Here is a 21,671-nt window from a genome sequence, read left to right on the forward strand (position 1 = left end):
TGAGGGTTCACACCCACTTGCGTTTTTTTAATGCTGCGATATCGCTGCGTTTTTTTAGCGCAATTGTCAATAGGACTTTCTGATGTTAAAAACACATCGCAAGTTGGTGCTTTGCAATTTTAGTGCGATGCGTTTTAACATTAGAAAGTCCCGTTGACAATCACATGAAAAAACATGCGAGAAGAACACAAGCATGCATTCTTCACATTGGTGTATACACATATACACTCGCTGTCCCAAGACGTATATGCGCTATGCAGGGCGCATGATTGCAGGCTACTGCGCCCGTATTGGCGCATTTTGTTGTATTTTATTGCGCCATGTTCAAGTAAGTGGGGCGGCCTACTTAGTAAGCGGGCCAGCTGACTTTATAGGCCCATGCTCGTTTAAGTCCGCAAAATCTTGCAGTGAACTGCACGATTTTTGGACGGGGGCCTTCCATATGCAATTGCGTACAAAAATAGAGCATGTGGAACCCATTAACCCTAATGGCAGCCTCACACAAGCACATTTGCGACCGCAAAATCTGCACGCCAAATACACAGCGGATGTTCTATTATTGTGCGCAGAAGGCCCCCGTCTGCTCAAAATCACGCAGTGAACTGCGCAATTACATGAGCTTAAACGAGAACACCTAGGCGTACTGAGTCAGCTGAGCAGCGATTGTGCTCCCTGAATAGCGTATATACGTCCCGCGATAGCGAGCATATATGCGCTTATGCCCGTGTACGGCCACCCTTAGAAATAACACAGGTCAGGTGGGGTCCTGTTTAAGGGTCAGAAAAGTGTAATAGGCTATGCTTTTCAATCCCATAGCCATAGTTTTCATGGCCGCTTTTTAAAATTGCAGCATGACCTATTTCTGTACGTTTTTGCCTCCGTATTAACTATTATCGGGCAAATATGGATAAGTATTTGCCAGGTAGAAAGTAAAAGCAATGACGGTAAATACGAGTCAAAAACTGATGACGTACGGTTCTTACGTTATTTGGAACATGGCTATATTACGGATCCATATTACAATATGCTGAAACACTCCTACAGTATGTACTAACAATTTAAGCACATAGAAGGCCTGGCATAGCAGCTGGGCCATTATTTCTCAATTGGCATTCACCCTTTTGAAGAATAAGGGGACATTGAAAAAAATAGTTTTTTTTCAAACTGTACATAAAGGCATAAAAAACTAGTTTATACACCTAATTTCCTCTCATGCTACTAAGAGTTAATGATCTCTCCATTACTGATACTATGCTCCTTGCTCCCAGCCTCCATAATAAAGATGTTACAGCAGCACCACTCCTCATACTGGCAGTGAAACGCTTTTGAGCTCTTTTGCCTCCTGCGGCTTGCCGTCCCCTCCGATCTTCCCTATTGAGTCTATGTTGCAGTGTTGATTGCAGTTGGTCCTACATGCTACAATGTTGCAGCTGCTCGTGTTCCTCTCCCTGTGGGCTGCCGTCACCTCTGCCCAGTCCGTCCATGTGTTTGTCATCCCCCACAGCCACATGGACGTGGGCTGGGTGTACACAGTGCAGGTAAGTCCCGGCTACTGTTACTTCCTGCATGGGGCATTACAGGGAGGTCAGCTGACACAAAGTTACATGTTGTTTTCACTTCAGGCAGACTCTGTATATTCTAGTAGTGTGGCAGCATTCCTGTAACCACCATGTCTTCTCATCATACAAACTGTTTGTATCAAAGTTCACACAAGTCACATTAACCCCGTCCGCTACTTTAGTTCTAGAAGCAAAGTTTATGGGCTACAAGCAGGTGACTTGCTGAGTCTGGAGATGTCACTCCAACGTACGACTTTTCACAATTTTCAAAAAAATTGCGCTTTAATAGAATCTGTTCAAAAAAATAATTTCATACTAGGGCAAGTTTTGTGTGCATTGCACAAAACTCGCACGGAAATATTGATATGTGAATAAGCCCTTAGGATGGATTTGTATGGACAAATTTGCACCCCCCAAAAATTGCGCGCGCAATAGACAGAAAATACGACCCATTGATTTCAATGCGTTTGTTCATATGTGTGTATTTAATGGATTTCAGTTGTGCAAAAAAATACGCAGAATGGTCTATTTTCCTGAGGGCATTTTGAACTTGTGAAACTAATTTGCCATTTGACTGGCTGTTGCGAACGACTTCCAAAAAAGTCGAAAAAAGTATTGTAAAATACGCCAATGCATGTGCAAGACCAAGTTTAGATGCTGCGAAAATGCTGCATATTATCTGAAATTTTGGATGAAATCTGTGCATTGGAATACACTAGCAGCACAGCGGATGAGATTTAAACAGATCTTATCCACAACCTGCAGAAATTGATCTGCAGGGTGGAGTTTTTTACTTAAATCTGCAGCATGTCAGGTTATGCCACAGAAGGGTCACGGATCTGTTTCAGTTCAGTGGGAAATTAAAACTAGAACCCAATTGCTGTAGTGTACCCACAAATCTGCAGCAAAAGCCACAAGTCTAGATAAGTAGAAAATACAAAATGTTACTCAAAGTTGAAGAACTTAACAACACCGTAATTGTTTTCCCTGATGCTCCTATGGGAACACTTACCTGGTCACTAGTAGAGATGAGCGAGTATACTCGCTAAGGCACATTACTCGAGCGAGTAGTGCCTTAGCCGAGTATCTCCCCGCTCGTCTCTAAAGATTCGGGGGCCGGCGGGGGAGAGCGGGGAGGAACGGAGGGGAGATCTCTCTCTCCCCCCACCTCCCCGCCGCAACTCACCTGTCACCCGCGCCGGCCCCCGAATCTTTAGAGACGAGCGGGGAGATACTCGGCTAAGGCACTACTCGCTCGAGTAATGTGCCTTAGTGAGTATACTCGCTCATCTCTAGTCCACTAGAGCTGAGCGAACATACTCTGCTGAGCTTGATGCTCGTTCAAGTATTAGCATACTCGATGGTGCTCGTTACTCGAACGAGCATCACACCGTGTTCAACCCCCGCCCCAATTTTTGGCTTCTCCCCGCTGCGACATGCCTGTTTGGGCTCTTTCCCACCGCGACACAGCACGTGCGTCAATGGCAAATTTTTGGGTGGGGGTGGGGGGTTGTGGGGGTGGAGGAGAGAGAGGGAGAACACGAAATAGGAAAAAAAGAAAAAGCTGCAGGACCTGGCGTCCCACATACAAAAATGCTCGAGTCTCCCATTGTAGTCAATATGGTTCGTTACTCGAGTAGAGCTCTCGAATTTTACGAAAAGCTCGACTCGATTAACGCGGACCCAAGCATTTCGGTGCGCGCTCATCTCTATCGGTCACCCACTGTGGAAGTTGGGTGTATGGAGGCTAGATGAAGACCAGAGAAGCATTGCCACAGGAGCACCAGGGAGGCGAGTATCGTTTGTTTTTGCGTTTTAACACAATCAGCTATTTTCCACAGAGCAATCGGCAAGAAACTTCACACCAACTACAGAATATAATAATTAAAGGGGCGGTCTGTGGTGAGACGGCCCTTAATATGACGGCCCCATCAAACAGCTGATTTTTGCCTGCAATTGTATTACTGGTTTTTGGCACTGTCCTTTTTTTTTTTTTTTCAGCCAGCTCTTGTAAATAATGACCTATCCCATTTTATACTCTTCTGTGTCGGCGCTGCAGCAGCTCCCTGATATCTCCCACATCAGTAACTGCATCTGAAGCTCTTTAATCTGGCCAAATTTGCTTGATTTTCATAGTTTCTCATTTTAATAAAATGTAGCATGCTATCATTTCAGGAGAGCATGCATGCCTATGCTGCCAACGTCTACACAACTGTAGTGGAGGAGCTGATGAAAGCTAGGCATCGAAGGTTTATTGTAGTCGAGCAAGAATTTTTCCGCTTGTGGTGGGATACTGTGGCTGGAGAACTCCAGAAGCAACAGGTGAGCCAGGGAATAAAAGAATGCCAAAGAATGGACTGTGTACGTGCATTTGTAAGAGTCTGTGTCCTATTATCTATTGCCCCAGCTCTTAAGGTTCATTTACATGCAAAGATATCTTTCAAACGATTGAAGTTTTAGAGATCATTTTGCATAAAGTGTTAATGGACACTAATGTCCATTAACAGTTTATCATCTTCATTTGTGTGTAAAAGGGCCTCCAGGAGCTGTTTGCAGAGCCCAGCGTGTGACTAATCCCACAGCCTGCTGTGCATACAGCTGCATTGTACTCATCTGAGCTGCCAGGAGAATACAATGTAATCTCCTGACTCCCGCGGAGAACACAGCATGCAGTCTTTTGGGAGATACTTTATCTCTCTGCGGCAGAGTTCACCCTAAAATCATCATTCAAATGAAAAGTGCAGCAGGGCAGCATTTACATGTAACGATTATCGCTCATTTTCCCTTTACCCCTGATGGAGGAAGATATCAGGGGGTTTGGATCGTTGTAATAGCAACAACTACTGCCTAATCCACACAGGGCGGATTTGCTGCCGAAATTCCGTTTGGAATTTTGCCGCGGCAGGTCCGCCTGCGGCCGCTAATCCCGCTTTTAGCCAGCTATGGGGACGAGATTTCTCAGAAATCTCGTCCACACAGGGCGGCGAATCCGCCGTGGCAGAAGCCGGCGCTGCGGCGCAAATTCGCCAGCTGCAGCAGGTTCTTTTTTTTTTCCTCTTCTTCTTCCGCTGCGGCCACGCTCTTCTATATGGGAGCGCCGGCCGCAGCGGAAGAGCGAGCAGCCAGGGCGCTTTAGCCGCGGGTTTTGTAACAACGCTTCTCCCGGCGGAAATCTCACGGTTTTTCGCTGCACCCAAACCGCGAGATTTCTGCCGGGAATCCGTCATGTGAGAACCCAGCCTTAAAGGTTATTAAATAATTAACCCCTTAAGGACCGGGTTGTTTTGTACCTTAAGGACCAGACACTTTTTAGGGATTTTACCCATGTGGCGGTTTTACTGCTCCATTTTTTTTTCCTTTAGCTATCAAAATTATTTTTGCTGCGCTTTTTTTTTCCGTGACATACAGGACTTTTTTTTTTTTTATATCTTTTTCACTGACTTTTTTTCCCGTTTTTTAGTTTTATTGGGGGTAAAATGCTAAAAAAATGATTTTTTTTTTAACATTTATAATTTTTTTTTTAAATTATTTTTATATTTACACTAAAATAAAGTATGGGAACGGGTTCCTCTATTTATTTCGGACGGTTTGATATATAGTATGTATGGTTTTGGTTTACAGGGCGCATACGGCAACGGTTTTTGTTGGCGTCTGCTTTGTGTTATTCTTTCTTTTGTATGTATTGTTGTTTTATTCTGTTATTTTGTATTACTTATTTATGTAATTGTGTTTTTTTGCTATCTGTGTCCCCCATGACGTCATACAAGACCTCTTCTGGGGGACATTCACTTTTTTTTAACTTTATTTGACACTTCCCCACTGTAGCTGGGGCATCCATAGGAGCCCTAATTACAGGGAGAGCAAACCCTGTGGTGACATTAGTCACCTGCAGAGCTGCATGGGTCTAGTCTGATCCTCCAGCTCTGCATAGCAGGGAATCCCGGGAGGTCACATGCTGTCACTAACAGCTGATAATCCGTTCCTGCCTCTGATTGATTGCAGAGGCAGGAGACTTGGAGCACTGCCGTATTTTTACTATCGGCGGTCCTCTAAGCCCAGGACCAGCCGCCGTATATATACAGTGGCTGGTCCTTAATGGGTTAAAGTCCTAGTTCCATGAAAACAACTTTTGTCTTTATGTCCTTTATATACATTTATCAGCTATTGTCATTTTGGCAGCCTGTCCTATTATTTCTTCTGTTCTACACAGGTGCATCAGTTGGTAAAGGAGGGACGATTGGAGTTCATTATTGGTGGACAAGTGATGCACGATGATGCTGTTGCTGCAGTGGACGATCAGATTTTACAGCTAACAGGTACTCGCCCCAGACACTGCGGGAGAGATTTATCAAAATCAAGGGAGCAGTTGCCCATCACAACCAATTGGGTTGCTGCTTTCATTCTCCAATGGGCCTCTGAGAGGTGAGGGCTTGTATCTAATTGGGTACAAGTGGCCTAACTCGAACCCCTATGCAAATATTTAGCAAGACCCCTTCCAACTATGTACTGTTTAGAATATTGATGTCTTATGTGCAGCCAGTGCTCAAATGCTACTTCCCCACTTTCTTTGGCTCCAGCTACTTTACTTTACACTAATTTTGATTAATTTCCTCACGTTTCTTCCCTTGTCATATTGTTGTTTACTAGTATTGCACATCATTCAGCAATAGAGATCGAGCACCGCGATTTTCGAGTACTTCCGTACTCGGGTGAAAAGATGCGGGGGGAGGCGTGGCGGAGCAGGGGGTAGCAGCGGGGAACAGGGGGAGCCCTCTCTCTCTCCCTCTCCCCGCTGCAACCCCCCACTCACCCACGACGCCCCCCAAATCTTTTCGCCCGAGTACGGAAGTACTCGAAAATCACGGTGTTCGGGCGAAAAAGGGGCGTGGCCGAGTACGCTCGCTCATCTCTATTCAGCAATAATATGTATCATTTGTTAATGTATGCATTTTGCATAGCATTTTTTAGGAATAACAAAGATCACAACAGACCTACAATTAAAGCGCCATACTTTCAACATAATGAATTTGGAAAAAAAAACCTATGCTGATTTCTTTAATGTTTTTATAGTGGTCAGAGCTCCCTCCAAATCCTTTCTACCTTCACAAAGTCAGTTATATTATGAAATGTTGGCTGCCTAAAGCTGCCACTAGAGGGAGCTCACTGCGCATGTATTTATAAAGTTCCCATTGAAGTGCATATGAATCCAGCAGTCTCTAGTGGTTGCAGGCTGAAACACTTCAGAAGCATTCAGTATGGTTTAGTAATCAAGGGTAAATAACTCCTGTAATTCCCCACCCATTGAATATGCCCTGGTCAGAATTGACAGTATTTTAGGCATTGCTGTAGTGTCTAGATTTTGGAAAAAGTATACAGAATTTTTATTAAGGGGGTGCTTTGAAATTTGGATACTAAATAGTACTTGCCATAAACATATTGTGCTCTTACACTGGTCTCCCATTGGCCTGTGTATGCGCCAGGCTTCATTGACATTGCATTCATAGTGGTGTAACATCATATGACTAATGTGGATTATGATTTGTAGACCATATACAGGCCTGATATCAAGTGGCCGGCTTCTCAAGGACTGTGGATCTTTTCCAGCACTTTTACAACCAGGTTATGTAGATTAGGCAGTTGAGTGAATACTAATGAACATTTAATTATACATTTGTCTCTATGCAGAGGGCCATGGCTTTTTGTATGAAACATTTGGAGTAAGACCCCAATTTTCTTGGCATGTGGATCCCTTTGGAGCTTCTGCCACCACGCCTACCATATTTGCCATGTCGGGGTTCAATGCCCACCTTATTTCCCGCATTGATTATGACAGTAAAGCGGCCATGCAGGACTCCAAGGTATGACTGTACCGTGGCTATCATTATGTCAGTATTTGTGTAATGACTGGAATACAAATGCATAGCTAAAATAAATTCCTGAATATGTTTTTGTAAATGCTCTGCTGATGGACATCTAGTGCTGGGAGATGAGAAGCACTTTTCCATTATATCTCAGGCATATATGTAAATTATTACAGTTGTGGTCTGATTAGACTATAGAGGCCATAAAAGTGCTTACCTCATTGCTCTGTAAAAAAGAATCTCAGAGGCTACTTTCCTGTAGCGGATCTCTTGTTGAGATACCGTTGATAGACAAGTGAGTTGGTCATTTCAATGAATCGCCCACCATCTAGGCTGTTGGAACAAAGCTGCTGTTGGGAGCAGTGGTTACATGAGGGCACACCCACACAACGAACGGGCTCCGGATGGCAGAGACCGATGACCGGTAGAAAGGGGGTCATTTGATCTGCCGACCGGCACCAGTTGTTCCATGAGTTTTGTTGTCTACCATCCAGACACAGGTGACACCTTCATTACAGACCTGTCTCTACTTGGACCATTTCTAGTTGCTTAGCAGAAGAGAATTTGGTCTTACAGCACCCATTAAGTGTTTTGCCATTAACGACTCTACTCCGTCACTTTCATTTGCAGTGGTGTCATTAATAAGAAACCTGGGTTGCTATGGACTGGAACTGTATCGTCTTTAGCAGCCAATTCAGGTTCTGTGGGTGAGGTTGCAGGGCCATCGTGGAGAAGCACAAATTGAAAAGTAAAATGAACTTCTGGTCAGGTGTCAGTATGGAAGCACAGGCAGTGTACACCTCTGGCTTACTTGCAGGATGGAGTCACCTACCCGACCATTCCTACTGTGTTTCCCCATAAATAAGACCCTGTCTTATATTATTTTTTGCCCCAAAAGAGGTGTTAGGTCTTATTTTCAGGGCTTGTCTTATTATACTTGCCTAGCAGGCTCATTTCAGCTGATCTCTAGAGCTGTGACGTGCTTTTTGCAGTCCTCGTCCGCCCACAGAAGATCACTTCCTGGTTACGGGATTCATAATTCTCACCTCCAGGAAGCGATGGCTGTGATTGGTTCATCGAGCGCTGCATTGATTGGATGAGCAGCGGTCGAAGAACCAATCGCATACATTGTGTTGTGGAGGTGGGATTTATGAATTGGCTGTCGTGGCATTAATTGGCAAATTCATAAATACCGCCTCCACAACGCGGTAGCTGTGATTGGCTGAGCAGCCGTTGAAGAACCAATCAATGCAGCAATAAACCAGTCACAGCCATCGCTTCCTGGAGGTGGGATTTATGAATTCCATAACCATGAAGTGATCTTCTGTGGGCGGTCGAGGACTGCAAGAAGCGCGTTGGAGCTCCAGAGAGCAGCGGGAGGAACCTGGACCGTACCTGCTAGGTAATGTAATTTTATGTAATGCAGCTGGGGCTTATTTTCAGAATAGGGCTTATATTTCAAGCCTCCCAAAAAAATCTGAGTAGGTTTACTTTTCAGGGTAGGTCTTATTTTCAGGGAAGCGGGGTATATTGTTGTATACACTGTGAGCTATTTTACCATTGAACGGTTGGAAGTTTATTTTACCACTGAGCAAATGCTATTGCACTCAGTATCTTATCTTTTTAGTGAGAAAATCCCCAAATTCTCTCATTTCTGAACAGCATTGTAGGGTACATCTATTTTGCATATGTCTTGTCTCCCCAGTATGTACTATTTGTCTTGTATTTTAATTTTCTCTCCTCATTTATTTATGCATTTCAGCCGGCTGCAGATGCCTGTAATAAGTGATATGCTGTAATACATTATGTCCCCTTCTGCTCATGTCAGGACAGAACATCGCCCCCTTGTGGCTGGTGTTTGCATGACTGATTCCCCTGTTATCACCGATTACTGAAAACCTATGAGGAGGCTAATTTATGATTTGGCGTTACATTTTCCCTAGTGGTTCTCTTACATTCCTGGGCCAGCGGCCAGAAGTTCCTTTTAAACTAGTATTGTTTCTCGCAAAGAAAACGAGTGATTTGTTAGTTGTTTGTTGTAATTGCCAGAAATGAGTCCTCGCACAAAGGCTCAAGTCTCTCAAGAGGTTCGCAGCAGGATTTACCATGTGGATATTCCTTTATTTTCTCTCTGTAGAAGCTGCAGTTTGTTTGGCGCGGTTCTCGCTCCCTATCTGAGAAGCAGGAGATCTTTACACATGTCATGGACCAGTTCAGTTACTGCACCCCGTCTTACCTGCCATTCAGCAACAGGTATAGTAGTAGAAAGAATTAGGATGCTGTAAGCCTACATGCACACACCGTGTCTTGGGTGCAGAAACTCTGCAGCCTAATAAAGTACCAGCAAGGTAGATGGGATGTTACAAATCTCAATGTAACCTACATGCTGCGCTTATTTTCTGCACATAAAGTAACCTGTGACACAGATTTAAAACCTGCACCCTGTCACTTCTTTCTGCAGATTTTACCCTTTACAACGCGTAGAGTGAAATCTGGCTCAAATATGCAACAAAATCCACATGTAAAAATGGGAATTTTGCTGTAGATGTATAGCCCTGTTTGCAGGTACTTAAATTTACTTAAAGGGCCACTCCAGTGAGAACATTTTTCTATCCATGCACCCCTCACCTGATTGCCTGTCACACGCTGGATGTCTCCTATGTATTTTACATTCGCTTCCATGCAGTGCAGCCATCGTCTGATCCTCACCAGACACTATCGTGATTTTTAGATTTCTCTGTTCTCTCTTGCTCTATGCTGTGCTGGCAATCCCATGATGCATCAGCAGAGCTTCCCATGGGGCTGTATCGTCTCTGCCTGCTGGGAGGACAGTGTGATTATTATTACCCTCTATATTCTCCTAAATAAGTAAAAGACCATAATATGCAGTCAGGGAGGATGAACTGTCATCTTTATAATAACTGTGTGGAAAGAACATCTAACCATCAGCAGTAACTGTGATAGGAGTTTTTGTCATCCTCTGTAAGAGCCTGTGTGATAAAGTCTATAAGTTTTGGTAATTGAAATAGCGACTCTTGGAGAAAACAGAGACACAAGTAATTTCCAGGTGATCACATGACTATCATAAAGTGGCCAGTGTTGGTCATTGCAGGCACAGTCCTCATGGTAGCTGTGCCTGTAATTAACAACCCAGGCTGCTACAATGCGGACAGAGATGTCCACTTCTGGCTCTATCCACAGTGATGCCTGGCCTGAAAACAGCTGATTGCTGGGGATCCCAAGCTGCAGACCCTTGTAGATCAACTAGTGATAACTTATCCTGAGGATAGCTCATCAATAGTAAAGTCCTAGAAAACCCCTTTAAATGGCAGCTCCCTAATATAATGTAACTAGCTGATATTCCTGGCTTCAGCCAAATAAATTTGATATAGGTATCTACGTGTTGTTCACACGGAAACTTTTATGAAGTCGCGGTTTCTTTAGAGGAATCGAGGAATAAAATATGTATACAAATAGAGGAGCGTTAGATTCTCCTCAGGCTGCATGTATCAATGCCACCCCTCCCACTCTCCTCACTTAGGACCTAAAGAATGGTCGTGCAAAATTTAATGTGTGTATGACACCAGGAAGTTAGAGAATTAGATTAGGTACATTACATAGTGGTGCCAATACCTTTCCATTTAGCATTAAACATCAAGTTGTGACCCCTTTACTTTTCCTATTTAGGACCTAAAGAATGCTCCTGCCAAATTTCATGTTTGTACGACATCGGGAAGTTACAATACATAGGGGTGCACTTACTTTTGCAATTAGCATTGAATAATTGAGTTGCGACCAACATTACTTTTTTTTATTTAGGATGTAAAGAATGCCCCTGCCAAATTTCATGTTTGTACTACCTGGGAAGTTAGAAAATTAGTGGCGAGTCAGTCACTGAGGGCTTTCACCTTTATTTTAATATATACAGAGAGAGATTATCAGTATCAATTTGCTTAGCAGTGTGATCATTTCAGTATTACATATACACCACTACAACAGGTTGTGAATTTCCTGCAGCCTGATTGCCAGTCTACAGTATGTATCGCCAATGTAGACAATTTTACAACAGTAGTCAGAGCGCTGATCACAGACTACAGGCTTATGTAGAAGTGTAGAGAATTTGTATGTTCTGGAAACTTTTCAGCTGCTAAAGGGAAATGATTTCAAAAATAAGATTCTATTACAGATTTGCAGTTTTCTAAAAAAAAAAATCTACCTTTTTCATGAAGCAACAAAAACTCTTAGGCCACATAATGCTCAACTTAGAATGTATTGCTCTTCTCTTATCTAGATCAGGATTTTACTGGAATGGAGTCGCTCTGTTTCCTGATCCGCCAAAGGATGGCATTTATCCCAACATGAGTCTCTCGGTTACAAGTGACAGTATTCACCAGTATGCAGAGACCATGGTGAAGAATATAAAGACACGAGCTGCCTGGTTTAGAAGTAATGATGTTTTGTGGCCCTGGGTAAATATGATTTCTATCAGCTTCATTTTCTTCAAAATTCTTCATATTATATGTTTCAGCAAGCATATTGTATTGATTAGTGTTGAGTGAACTGAAACAATAGAATCCTGTTTCAGGATTGAGTGAACTCTTGAAAAGTTTGGTTCGGCTGGTTTGTCAGACTTTCACAGAGTTTGTTTCAGTTTGAATTAGTTTGAAATGAACCAGAAATTCACCAAAACTCCTAAAATTGGCGTATAACACTGTGTTTAAAAGCTTTTATGACTCTTGCACAGTGTTATACACCAGTGTTCAAGACTGATGTTGAGCAAACTAAACCAGTAGAATCCTGTTTCGAGTAGAAGTTTGCTAAAAGTTTGGTTTGGCATGAACCCCAACCAAGCTTTTAGCATTGTTCTACCTGAAACAGGATTCTACTGCTTCAGTTTGCTCAACACTAGTTCTGAACACTGGTGTATAACACTGTGTAAGAATCATAAAAGCTCTGTATTACACTCTTCAGAGTGTTTTATACAGGGTTCCTAAACAGTGTTCTACACCAGTTTTAGGAGTTTTCGTGAACTTGCAATTCAGTTCCAGCTAATTCAGACCAAACCAAACTTTTCAAAAGTTTACTTATCACTAGTATTGATAAATTGTTAGGATTCCCATGCGAAGAAGGAAGCTGCATTGCTAAAACATGGACAGTCTAAAAAGAATGTAAAGGGTATTTCAAATGTAGACATTTATGACCTGCCTGTGGGATACCTCTGATAAGTGTGGAATCTAAGACAATTTGAGGGGGCTAGTACAAGTTTATATTTTGGCTAAAATAGGAAAACTTGCAAGCCGCTTCGAGGGACCTCAGCCCATTTTATCTACACCGCTATATCTTTAATAATAAGATTTATATTACACCAACAAACTCCATATTGGTTTACACTTGGGTATTAGTGTATCTTGACGCCACCAGGAAGTCCTGGTGGAGTCAAGAGTGACGGGGGGTGACGCCCCCTCTACCTGATTGGATGTTCAGCAGCCACTAAAATGTGCCGAAAAGCACATACAGCAGACCCCGCTGCAGCAGGTCCAAGTGCCTTCCTCATAGGTAGGGACCAAGAAGCCGCAACCCCCCTGACTCTGAGGCAGCCCCCCCACCCTTCTCCCAGGCAAAGTGAGTGTCAGCGTGATCCAGGGAGCCCACAGGGCTGGCGGCAGAGACACTGTGAGACACCAGCTGCACGCTGCTGGTACAGACGCTGGGGCCGCCCCAGAAGCGACGACTGCTCCACTCCCAGAACTTTTGAAATTTGCATTGCAGAAGGGAGCACACATGAGCATCGGGAGAGACTGTGAGAGCCGGCGGGAAAACACTCCTGCAGCACACGCCGGGCCCGTTCCAGAAACGGCCACCACTTAACTCGCGCACGCCCACCCGATGTATTGTGATGATGGCCCCCGCTGCATGAAGGTGACAGGGCAGCCTCCACAGACAGTGACTACCGTGGTCGCAGCACCACTGCTGCACACAATAGACCCAACGTCGTTGGGCCAGTGGGAAATGCACTACGGCTCCCTGATGGACGGAAGGCTACAGCAGCGGGACAATCATACAGAGCTGGTTAAGAGGGGTGCAGCACTGCAGCGGGTAACACTCTGAGGGACATCGCATGACTTACATGCGACGCCGCTTCAGCCATTCCTGCAGGTTCCAGGACATTTACCTTGTCCGCCAATCGGGAGCTGGGGGCTTGAGAGGGGTGTTTCCCCTGTCAAACCCCTAGCTTTCGGTGGCGTCAAGGTACACTAATACTGTACACATGTACCTATATCAGCACATCACAGGACCTATATAAACACATTTATTTTATGCTGTGTAGATTAACATCACATGTAACTTTGGGATCTACAGCAGGATTTATGTGGTTCTTTTATTGTTTTGGTGAGCTTGTAATTGATTTTCTTGGTGGTTGTTGCAGGGATGTGACAAGCAGTTCTTCAATTCTTCTGTCCAGTTTAATAACATGGATTTGCTGCTGGAATATATCAATAGTAAAACAGAGTTCGGAGTGACTGTACAGTATTCTACACTTGGAGAATACTTTAGGAGTATATACAACTGGAATATGACGTGGGAGGTTCGAGGCAGCCAGGATTTCCTTCCTTACTCTTCAGGTGTGTTTGGCAAACTTGTAACGATGGATAGATAGGCAGGTAGATGAGAAAACGCTACACAATAATATACATGCTGTTCTGCAGAACATGAATGTATTAATAGTTGACAATATATGACTGTTTTGACTTGCAGATGTATTCCAAGCTTGGACAGGATTTTTTGCATCCCGAAATGTCCTGAAAGGAGTCGCACGCAGAGCCAGCTCACTGCTCTATGCGGGAGAATCTGCATTTACTCAGTATCTGATGAGGCGTCCATCTGGAGCAGTGTGCAAAATGTGGGCACTGGAACAGCTCAGGGCTCTCAGATGGGCTGTCTCAGAGGTAAAAACTGATGGTCAATCTTAAAATGTTAAATTGCTTCTGATTTCACACATACAGTAAAGGCCCGTTTACACGCAAAGATAATCTTTCAAATGATTGAAAGTTTTAGTGATCTTTTTACATAAAGTGTTAATGGACACTAATGACTTTATCCTCTTCATTTGCATGTAAATGGGCTTCCAGGAGCTGTTTGCAGAGCCCTGAATGTGACTAATCGCACACACTGCATTGTTCTCTTTGTGGCTGCTGGCAGGATACAATGTTATCTGCTGTCTCCCGTGGAGAACACAGCATGCTGTCTGTTGAGAGATACTTTATCTCTCTGCGGCTTAATGATGGATTTTAAGTTCACCTTAGAATCATCGTTCAGACAAAAAGTGCACAATGCCCGCTTTTACATGTAACGATATCGCTCATTTTCAGTCATTTGAACGAATTTTGAGCGCTGATCGTTACGTGTAGATAGGCCCTCAGTGTGTGTCACTGTCTATCTGTTGATTCAAAAGTGTAGTTGTAAATGCTCTTGCATTGTCTCCTCCCCACCCCATGTTGACCTTTTGTAACTGGAGTGGTGTTCCGTTACTAAGCACATAACATCTATATTAAAAGTTGAGTAACTTTGTAAGTGCATAGTTATCTATCCTGTACTGATACTAAGCTACATCTTGTATTATACCCCAGAGCTACATTCACAATTCTGCTGATAATCAACAGTGCTGTAAAAACACAAATCTATGGAGGATAGAGGAGCGCATAAAAAAGACAAAAATAAGGTCCCTTTTTAGGTGCTGTTTGACACCATCAAACTCTTATCTACGCAGGACAGGAGATTCTTTTTTTAATGCATTTTCTACTTGTTTGTTTGCTGGGATGTTAGTAAAGCACAATATTTACAAAATGACTCAATATTTTATGTAAAATTGTATACTAAATTACATTTAAAAAATTAAGGAAGTTAATTTTCCTGAACACAGGAGTAGGTTACTAACTAATGTATATAATATTTGGGCTCTGCTTTATAGGTGCAGCATCATGACGGCATCACTGGTACTGAGTCACCAAAAGTCGGGGACATGTATATAGCGCATCTACATCAAGGAATGACTGGTGTACGAAAACTGATGGAAGCCATCATTCTGGACCTAGTCAGCTATGAGACAAATGAACACACAGAAGGTATTTTAATTATATTAGTATCAGAATACCGTCTATCAAGGCAGATAAAGAGTTCCTCCAGCTGGGGAATCCTCAGGCAAGTATGGGCATAGACCTACCGCCTTGGGGGAGACTGCAGGACTCCGTGTCGGCTATGGTTGGTGTTGCACCTCCTTTGGAAACCGCTGAGCAAAGGCCTAGTCAAGTGATCTCTGCGGCCAATTATAGGCTGGAGAACTCTTGGCATCATGGTGTTCAGGATGTGAGCACTGATGCTAGGAGTTCAGAAGGTGATGCTTAGGCTTCTAATTGGCCACATCAGTCACCTGATTTCAGATGGCCGTCCACAACGTGGGTTGGAGCTGGGTCCCAGGGGTCTGAAGACAGGCGAGTATAGGTTTTTTTTTGGTTTTTTTTTAAATTTTATCACTTGCCCAGCAATTAAAGGAGATGTCCCGAGGCAGCAAGTGGGTCTATACACTTCTGTATGGCCATAATAATGCACTTTGTAATGTACATTGTGCATTAATTATGAGCCATACAGAAGTTATAAAAAGTTTTATACTTACCTGCTCCGTTGCTGGCGTCCTCGTCTCCATGGTGCCGACTAATTTTCGCCCTCCGATGGCCAAATTAGCCGCGCTTGCGCAGTCCGGGTCTTCTCCTCTTCTCTATGGGGCTCCGTGTAGCTCCGTGTAGCTCCGCCCCGTCACGTGCCGATTCCAGCCAATCAGGAGGCTGGAATCGGCAATGGACCGCACAGAAGCCCTGCGGTCCATGAAGACAGAGGATCCCGGCGGCCATCTTCAGCAGGTGAGTATGAAGACGCCGGACCGCCGGGATTCAGGTAAGCGCTGTGCGGGTGGTTTTTTTAACCCCTGCATCGGGGTTGTCTCGCGCCGAACGGGGGGGGGGTTTAAAAAAAAAAAAACCCGTTTCGGCGCGGGACATCTCCTTTAACATTTTTTTTCTTAGACAGCCCTTTGAAACACAACCCCTTTAGAGAGGTTCTCCTACCAAAATCCCTTCTTGCCTATCCCTTTTCACCATCAGCACTTTTTTGTCGAGGTCACCCCCATTAGTCACATTTTACAATATATATGTATATATTGTTGCTTCAATATTGCCTGAAAAGTTTTGATATTGTTCAGCACTAACTGGGATATAATGATTACTGAAATTAGAGCAAAGAATTGAAATTCCCAAACTAGATATTGCCTTTCAATACACTCTTCATATTTCCTGCAGGTCTTGAACATATTACTGTGTATAACCCACTGGCATGGAACATAACCACATTTATTACTGTGGCGCTGAATACCTCCGTCACGGCTGTGTATGATGAGCTTGGTCAGCTTGTACCAGCACAGGTATGGATATATGTAATGTATGCACATCATTGATTTGCATTGACTTTATGGATATAAGCACTAAGGTGTCTTTTTAACATGGCAGTCCCCATGTGAACAATACAATGAGTGGCTGTGCAGCGCTGTAATTTGCATTGCTTATTTTTGATTAGTGGAAGACTCTGCGCAGCTCCTACACCAACCACATCATTTACATTTCATTAACGGGTTTCTCTTCTGTCTGCCGTGTAAGGGATGACTTCCTACCACATAAATCAACTTCCTTTTGTGAATAACACACTTCTGCAATTCTAGTCCTACGTTCTGCACTCTCCTGCCTATAGCTCTACTGATATTTAGCCCTGTTGAGCTTTCATTGATTTGGAAAAAAGTTTTTGTAATTGTTCCTTTTTGGAAGAAGTTTTGTGATGTTTTTGCTTGCCTGACCTTTAATAGCTTCATATTTAGAATGTTTATTGGCCATAGCCAAAGCAGATATTCATTTTTTTAAAAAAAAATTTTTAACGTATGTTTGATGTACTGGTGTTAGTTCAAGAGGAAAGAGCGTGACAGCCGTATTAGGTAGTTCCTCAATATGCAGTTTTGATGCTTTCAGTAATGTCAACATTTTCCTCTTTCACAATTCTAATTGCCAAAGACAAAGAATAACTGTAGATAAAATCCCCTAAAATATAATCTAAATACTTTATTATTCAAAAAAGACAACATGGATTGTTTTTGTCTTTTTTGAACGTTTTTGCCATTGAAGTCATTAGCATAAAACTGCAGAATACAGTAAAAGTATTACAAAAGCAAACCAGAAATGTTAGCCTGGCCCTAGGGAAATGTTATAATTTTTTTTTTTTTAGACTGCTTTCTCAGGGACAACTATTCTATAAAAACTTGTCTCTTATCACGTGTTCAATCACATTTGTAGAAACCAGTAGAAGGAACTCCCCAGGATTAGCAGGGGTAAAGGTCCGTAATCCTTGAGACCATTTATGTATTTTATTATGGGCTAAGTAATCTTGTACATGTGATACCTTTTTAATGGCCAGCAAAAATACATGATGTTCCAGCGAGCTTTCGGGGATGTCTCGCCCCCTTCGTCAGGCTATTGAATGAAACTAGTTTGGATGGCACATAATTATAACCTACAGATGCAGAGGGGAGGAGAACACATTGCTCTTGATCTAAATAAATGTTCACACACAGAAATTTGGAACTGTTTTGCACTCAAAACTTAAAACAACAAACAGAGCGGAGACATACATTGTAAATCAGTCCACTGAGCTCAGGACTGTTTTTTGATGCGTCTTATCTCTCTATTGTCCCATCCAAACTAGTTTAATTCAATAGACTGGCGAGGGGGGCAAGATATCTCCGAAAGCTTGCTGTAACATCATGTATTTTTGTTAGCCATTAAAAGGTATCATATCTACAAGATTACGTGGTTTCTCTCACTGAGAACAATCACACATTGCTCTACTGGCTAACACAGTACCAAACCTTTTTTTCGTTTCACATTATGGGCTAAAACATGGCAAAATGGTAGCCAATGCGATATGGATATGATTCTTTTGAAGAACATTTCCATTTTTTTCAAGCTTTATATTTCATATATTCATTCAATTTGGCCTAATAATTTTATTTCAGATACACAACTCCAGTGATACCGGTCATGCTTTCGACTTGTATGTACTTGTTGTCCTGCCAGGTCTTGGCTATAGGAGGTATTCCATAAAGACAGAGAATACTGAGCCAAGTGAGAAGACAATTAATGTGGGAAGACAGGTGAAGTTTAATAGACAGCCATCGGGTAGCACAAAAAACAGCAACAAGATGATGCCTTTGTCCAACGACTGCTACACTTTATGGATAGACCTGAGCACTAAAATGCTTGTCAGTATAACAGATAGGTGAGATCTTTTTATATATGTTTTTAATTTTAAAGTGACTTTCTGCTTCCAGACAAATCATGGTAGCCGCACTGCTGCATTGACCATCTACTGCACTCTGGTAGTGTATCAGTACTTTGATTAGCTAGCACTGCTGCCTAAGCAGAACTGGGCAATGAGAGCGGTATGTAGTGTCTTTGATGCCTGAATGGGAAAATGGAACAATACCTCTACAGTACCACCTATTGGAAGGCATCATTCCTGCAAGTCAATAGGTGGCGCTGTGGAGGTACTGCTCCCTCTGCACATTTCCCAGAGGAGCATGAATGGCCTTAGAAGTCTCCTCACACCTTCTAGGCTCTCTGCCTAAGGAGAAACAATACCCTTCATGACCTTTGACTTCTGATGTACTACTAATGTACAGTGTGCATCAGATAGTCAAAGAAATGGTGCAGTCAGCCTGGTTTGTACAGGATCGGGGGGGTCACTATGAAGGGGTTGTAAAAAAATGTAAACATAGAGACAGTTCTCTGGAGAGTACATAAACGTTATAACTTTTGGCATCCAGATATTGGCTTCATGTAGAGGTTGTCTAGGCTTGTTCTTGTCTATAGAAAGCAGTTCATGGCTTCATATACATACTGATAACCTATTTCCTGTAATGTCATGTATCAAAACAATCACCGACACCACAGCGGGACTGCAGTGCTGGATCCCTGCAGCCCCGGAGGGGTGTGTGTGTATATATATAATATATATATATATATATATATATATATATATATGTGTGTGTGTATATATATATATGTATATATATATATATGTATATGTGTGTGTGTATGTATGTGACTTTATTATTTTAATGCAGGCAGCCCTATTGACATGGGGTTGTTCGGTAACTGGATAACCTCTTTAAGGAAATGTTCCCTTTTGATAGTGCCTACTTAGAATTGTAGGAAAGGGGAGTTGCCCAGCTCCATGATTAGTAAGTTAAAAGTGAGTTTCAATGAAGGACGTCTCTAATGCCTGAAATGTGTTTCATGTGGGAAGTTAAATTGCTCTGGATTTTAATTGTCTCAAATAAATGTTTTACTCACTAAAGCTTTATTCACATGAGCGTATATACGCAGCTATTAATCCAATGCATTCATTCAGATGGCCCGGCGTATTTACACGGGTAACTAGCTGCGTATATACGCTCGTGTGAATAAAGCCTAATAGTGATGAGCTAACTTTTGACAACTTCATTTCGGCTGGTTCCTGAATTTTTCCCCAAACTTCTGCCTGGTTTGAATTAATTTGAAATGGAATTTCGCCACAACCCATAAAACCGGTGTGTAGCACACCTAAGAACCATAAAAGTCCTGTATAACATTCTGAAAGTGTTATACAAGGTTTTTAATGCACTTAGACAGTGCTACACACAAGCGTTCAAGCCTTGTGTTGAGCGAATCAAACCAGTAGAACCCTTTTTCAAGTACAACTTTGCTAAACGCTTGGTTTGAGGTCATGGCAAACCTGACTTTTAGCAGAGTTCTAACACTACCTGCTAATAGTTGTTCGTAGAGCTGGGCAACTTTTTTTGCCTCCATGACTGCTACCTGGCTATGTAGGATCTGTGCTCCAGAGTAGTTGAGTGTTCACAGGGGTGGTGAGCTGGTTATCTTTTCCCTTTTTAGAGATATCCCTTGACAGTAAGGGTCTTTTCACACAATCATCCCAGCAATAATTGACCTTGTGCATTCACACAGGCGCAAGGAGCGCTCAGTGAATGGAGGCGGAGTGGGCTGGAAATCGTGCCGCCCGCCTCAATTGACAGCAAACAGGGAGTCATTCAAAGATAAAAGACTGGCTGTTTACAAACACTGGTCGTTGTCTTATTATGCATGCAGAAACTGAACAATGAACGAGTTAAGCCGGCTGTCCCCGGGCGTTGCGAAGTCCCATGGCAGATCTCCGCCACGCAGAGGCGTAACTTGAAGCTTCCGGGCCCCGATGCAAAACTTGTAACAGGGCCCCCAACTATAATGCTTTACTCGTAGTACTAGTACTAGTACCCTATATGGAGAAGAGAGGCTTAATGGGCCCCCTAAGGATCCTGGGCCCGGGTGCAACCGCATCCCCTGCATCCTCTAAAGTTACGCCCCTGCCGCCACGGGAGCCGCCGACCGGGAGCAGAAGCCGCACACGAAACTCTGCCGGTCAGCCTAATCTAATAGACTGACCGCAGAGAATCGGGGAAATTCGCAGCATGCTGCGAATTGCCCGCAGCGAGCGGAGAATCGCAATAATTCTCCACTCATGGACATGGGGCCGGCGCTTTCCATAGCAACGCTATTGAAAGCTTCAGCCTGAGTGATTTGTAAATTGCCGGTGATTTCACGGTCGTGGACAGGGGGTCTTATAGTTTGTCATCCAATTGCTGCCGCATTTATACTGAACAATTATCATTCAGATTCCCAGTGAGAATCTGAGTGATTATCTTCCAGTGTAAAAGGGTCTTAAGATGATTACAAAGTTTCCCCCTAATGGAACTTCCAGCGATCAGATGTAATCTGTGGGCAAGTCTGGCAAGTGTGCCTCCACAGGTGAAATGAAGCATTACACCATGCCTACTGAAATCAAAGGGTTACCTGTGTAATGATTCTTTTACACAGATCGAGAATCCCATGATTCTCATTTGCTTGAGCAAACAAGCTGGTGACATCATGTACAATTCATGTTGAGAATTGGTTACTTATCGCTCAGTGTTTCACATTACTATGTGAAACCCTGAATGATTAGTGTGAAAAGAGCCCGACAACTGCAGAAGTGGGTGCTAATTTTTATGCCAGCTGAAGCTGAACGCCGAATGAGAACTTCATGATTCCCGTTTGTCATTCAGTCGTCGGCTCGCGTTTAA

General features: G+C 43.1%; 1 protein-coding gene across 2 annotated transcripts in view; it reads left to right on the top strand.

Annotated features, from left to right (window-relative positions):
- The first annotated feature begins 1,365 nt into the window (after nucleotides 1-1,365).
- Nucleotides 1,366-21,671, top strand: part of MAN2B2 (mannosidase alpha class 2B member 2) — a 38,201-nt gene continuing 17,895 nt past the window's right edge. Inside the window, exons 1-11 of one of the 2 annotated variants that reach the window (XM_066573307.1) lie at nucleotides 1,366-1,538; nucleotides 3,735-3,881; nucleotides 5,770-5,875; nucleotides 7,245-7,417; nucleotides 9,558-9,673; nucleotides 11,712-11,889; nucleotides 13,848-14,043; nucleotides 14,177-14,367; nucleotides 15,390-15,543; nucleotides 16,771-16,892; nucleotides 18,528-18,790. In XM_066573307.1, coding sequence (XP_066429404.1) covers nucleotides 1,422-1,538; nucleotides 3,735-3,881; nucleotides 5,770-5,875; nucleotides 7,245-7,417; nucleotides 9,558-9,673; nucleotides 11,712-11,889; nucleotides 13,848-14,043; nucleotides 14,177-14,367; nucleotides 15,390-15,543; nucleotides 16,771-16,892; nucleotides 18,528-18,790 — 1,763 coding nt within the window. In that variant the 5' untranslated portion in view covers nucleotides 1,366-1,421. Of the gene's footprint in view, nucleotides 1,539-3,718; nucleotides 3,882-5,769; nucleotides 5,876-7,244; nucleotides 7,418-9,557; nucleotides 9,674-11,711; nucleotides 11,890-13,847; nucleotides 14,044-14,176; nucleotides 14,368-15,389; nucleotides 15,544-16,770; nucleotides 16,893-18,527; nucleotides 18,791-21,671 lie in introns of both variants that reach the window. The other variant, XM_066573308.1, reaches the window with a different exon arrangement.

The sequence above is a fragment of the Eleutherodactylus coqui genome, chromosome 7 (genome assembly GCF_035609145.1).
Source record: "Eleutherodactylus coqui strain aEleCoq1 chromosome 7, aEleCoq1.hap1, whole genome shotgun sequence".
Taxonomy (NCBI): domain Eukaryota; kingdom Metazoa; phylum Chordata; class Amphibia; order Anura; family Eleutherodactylidae; genus Eleutherodactylus; species Eleutherodactylus coqui.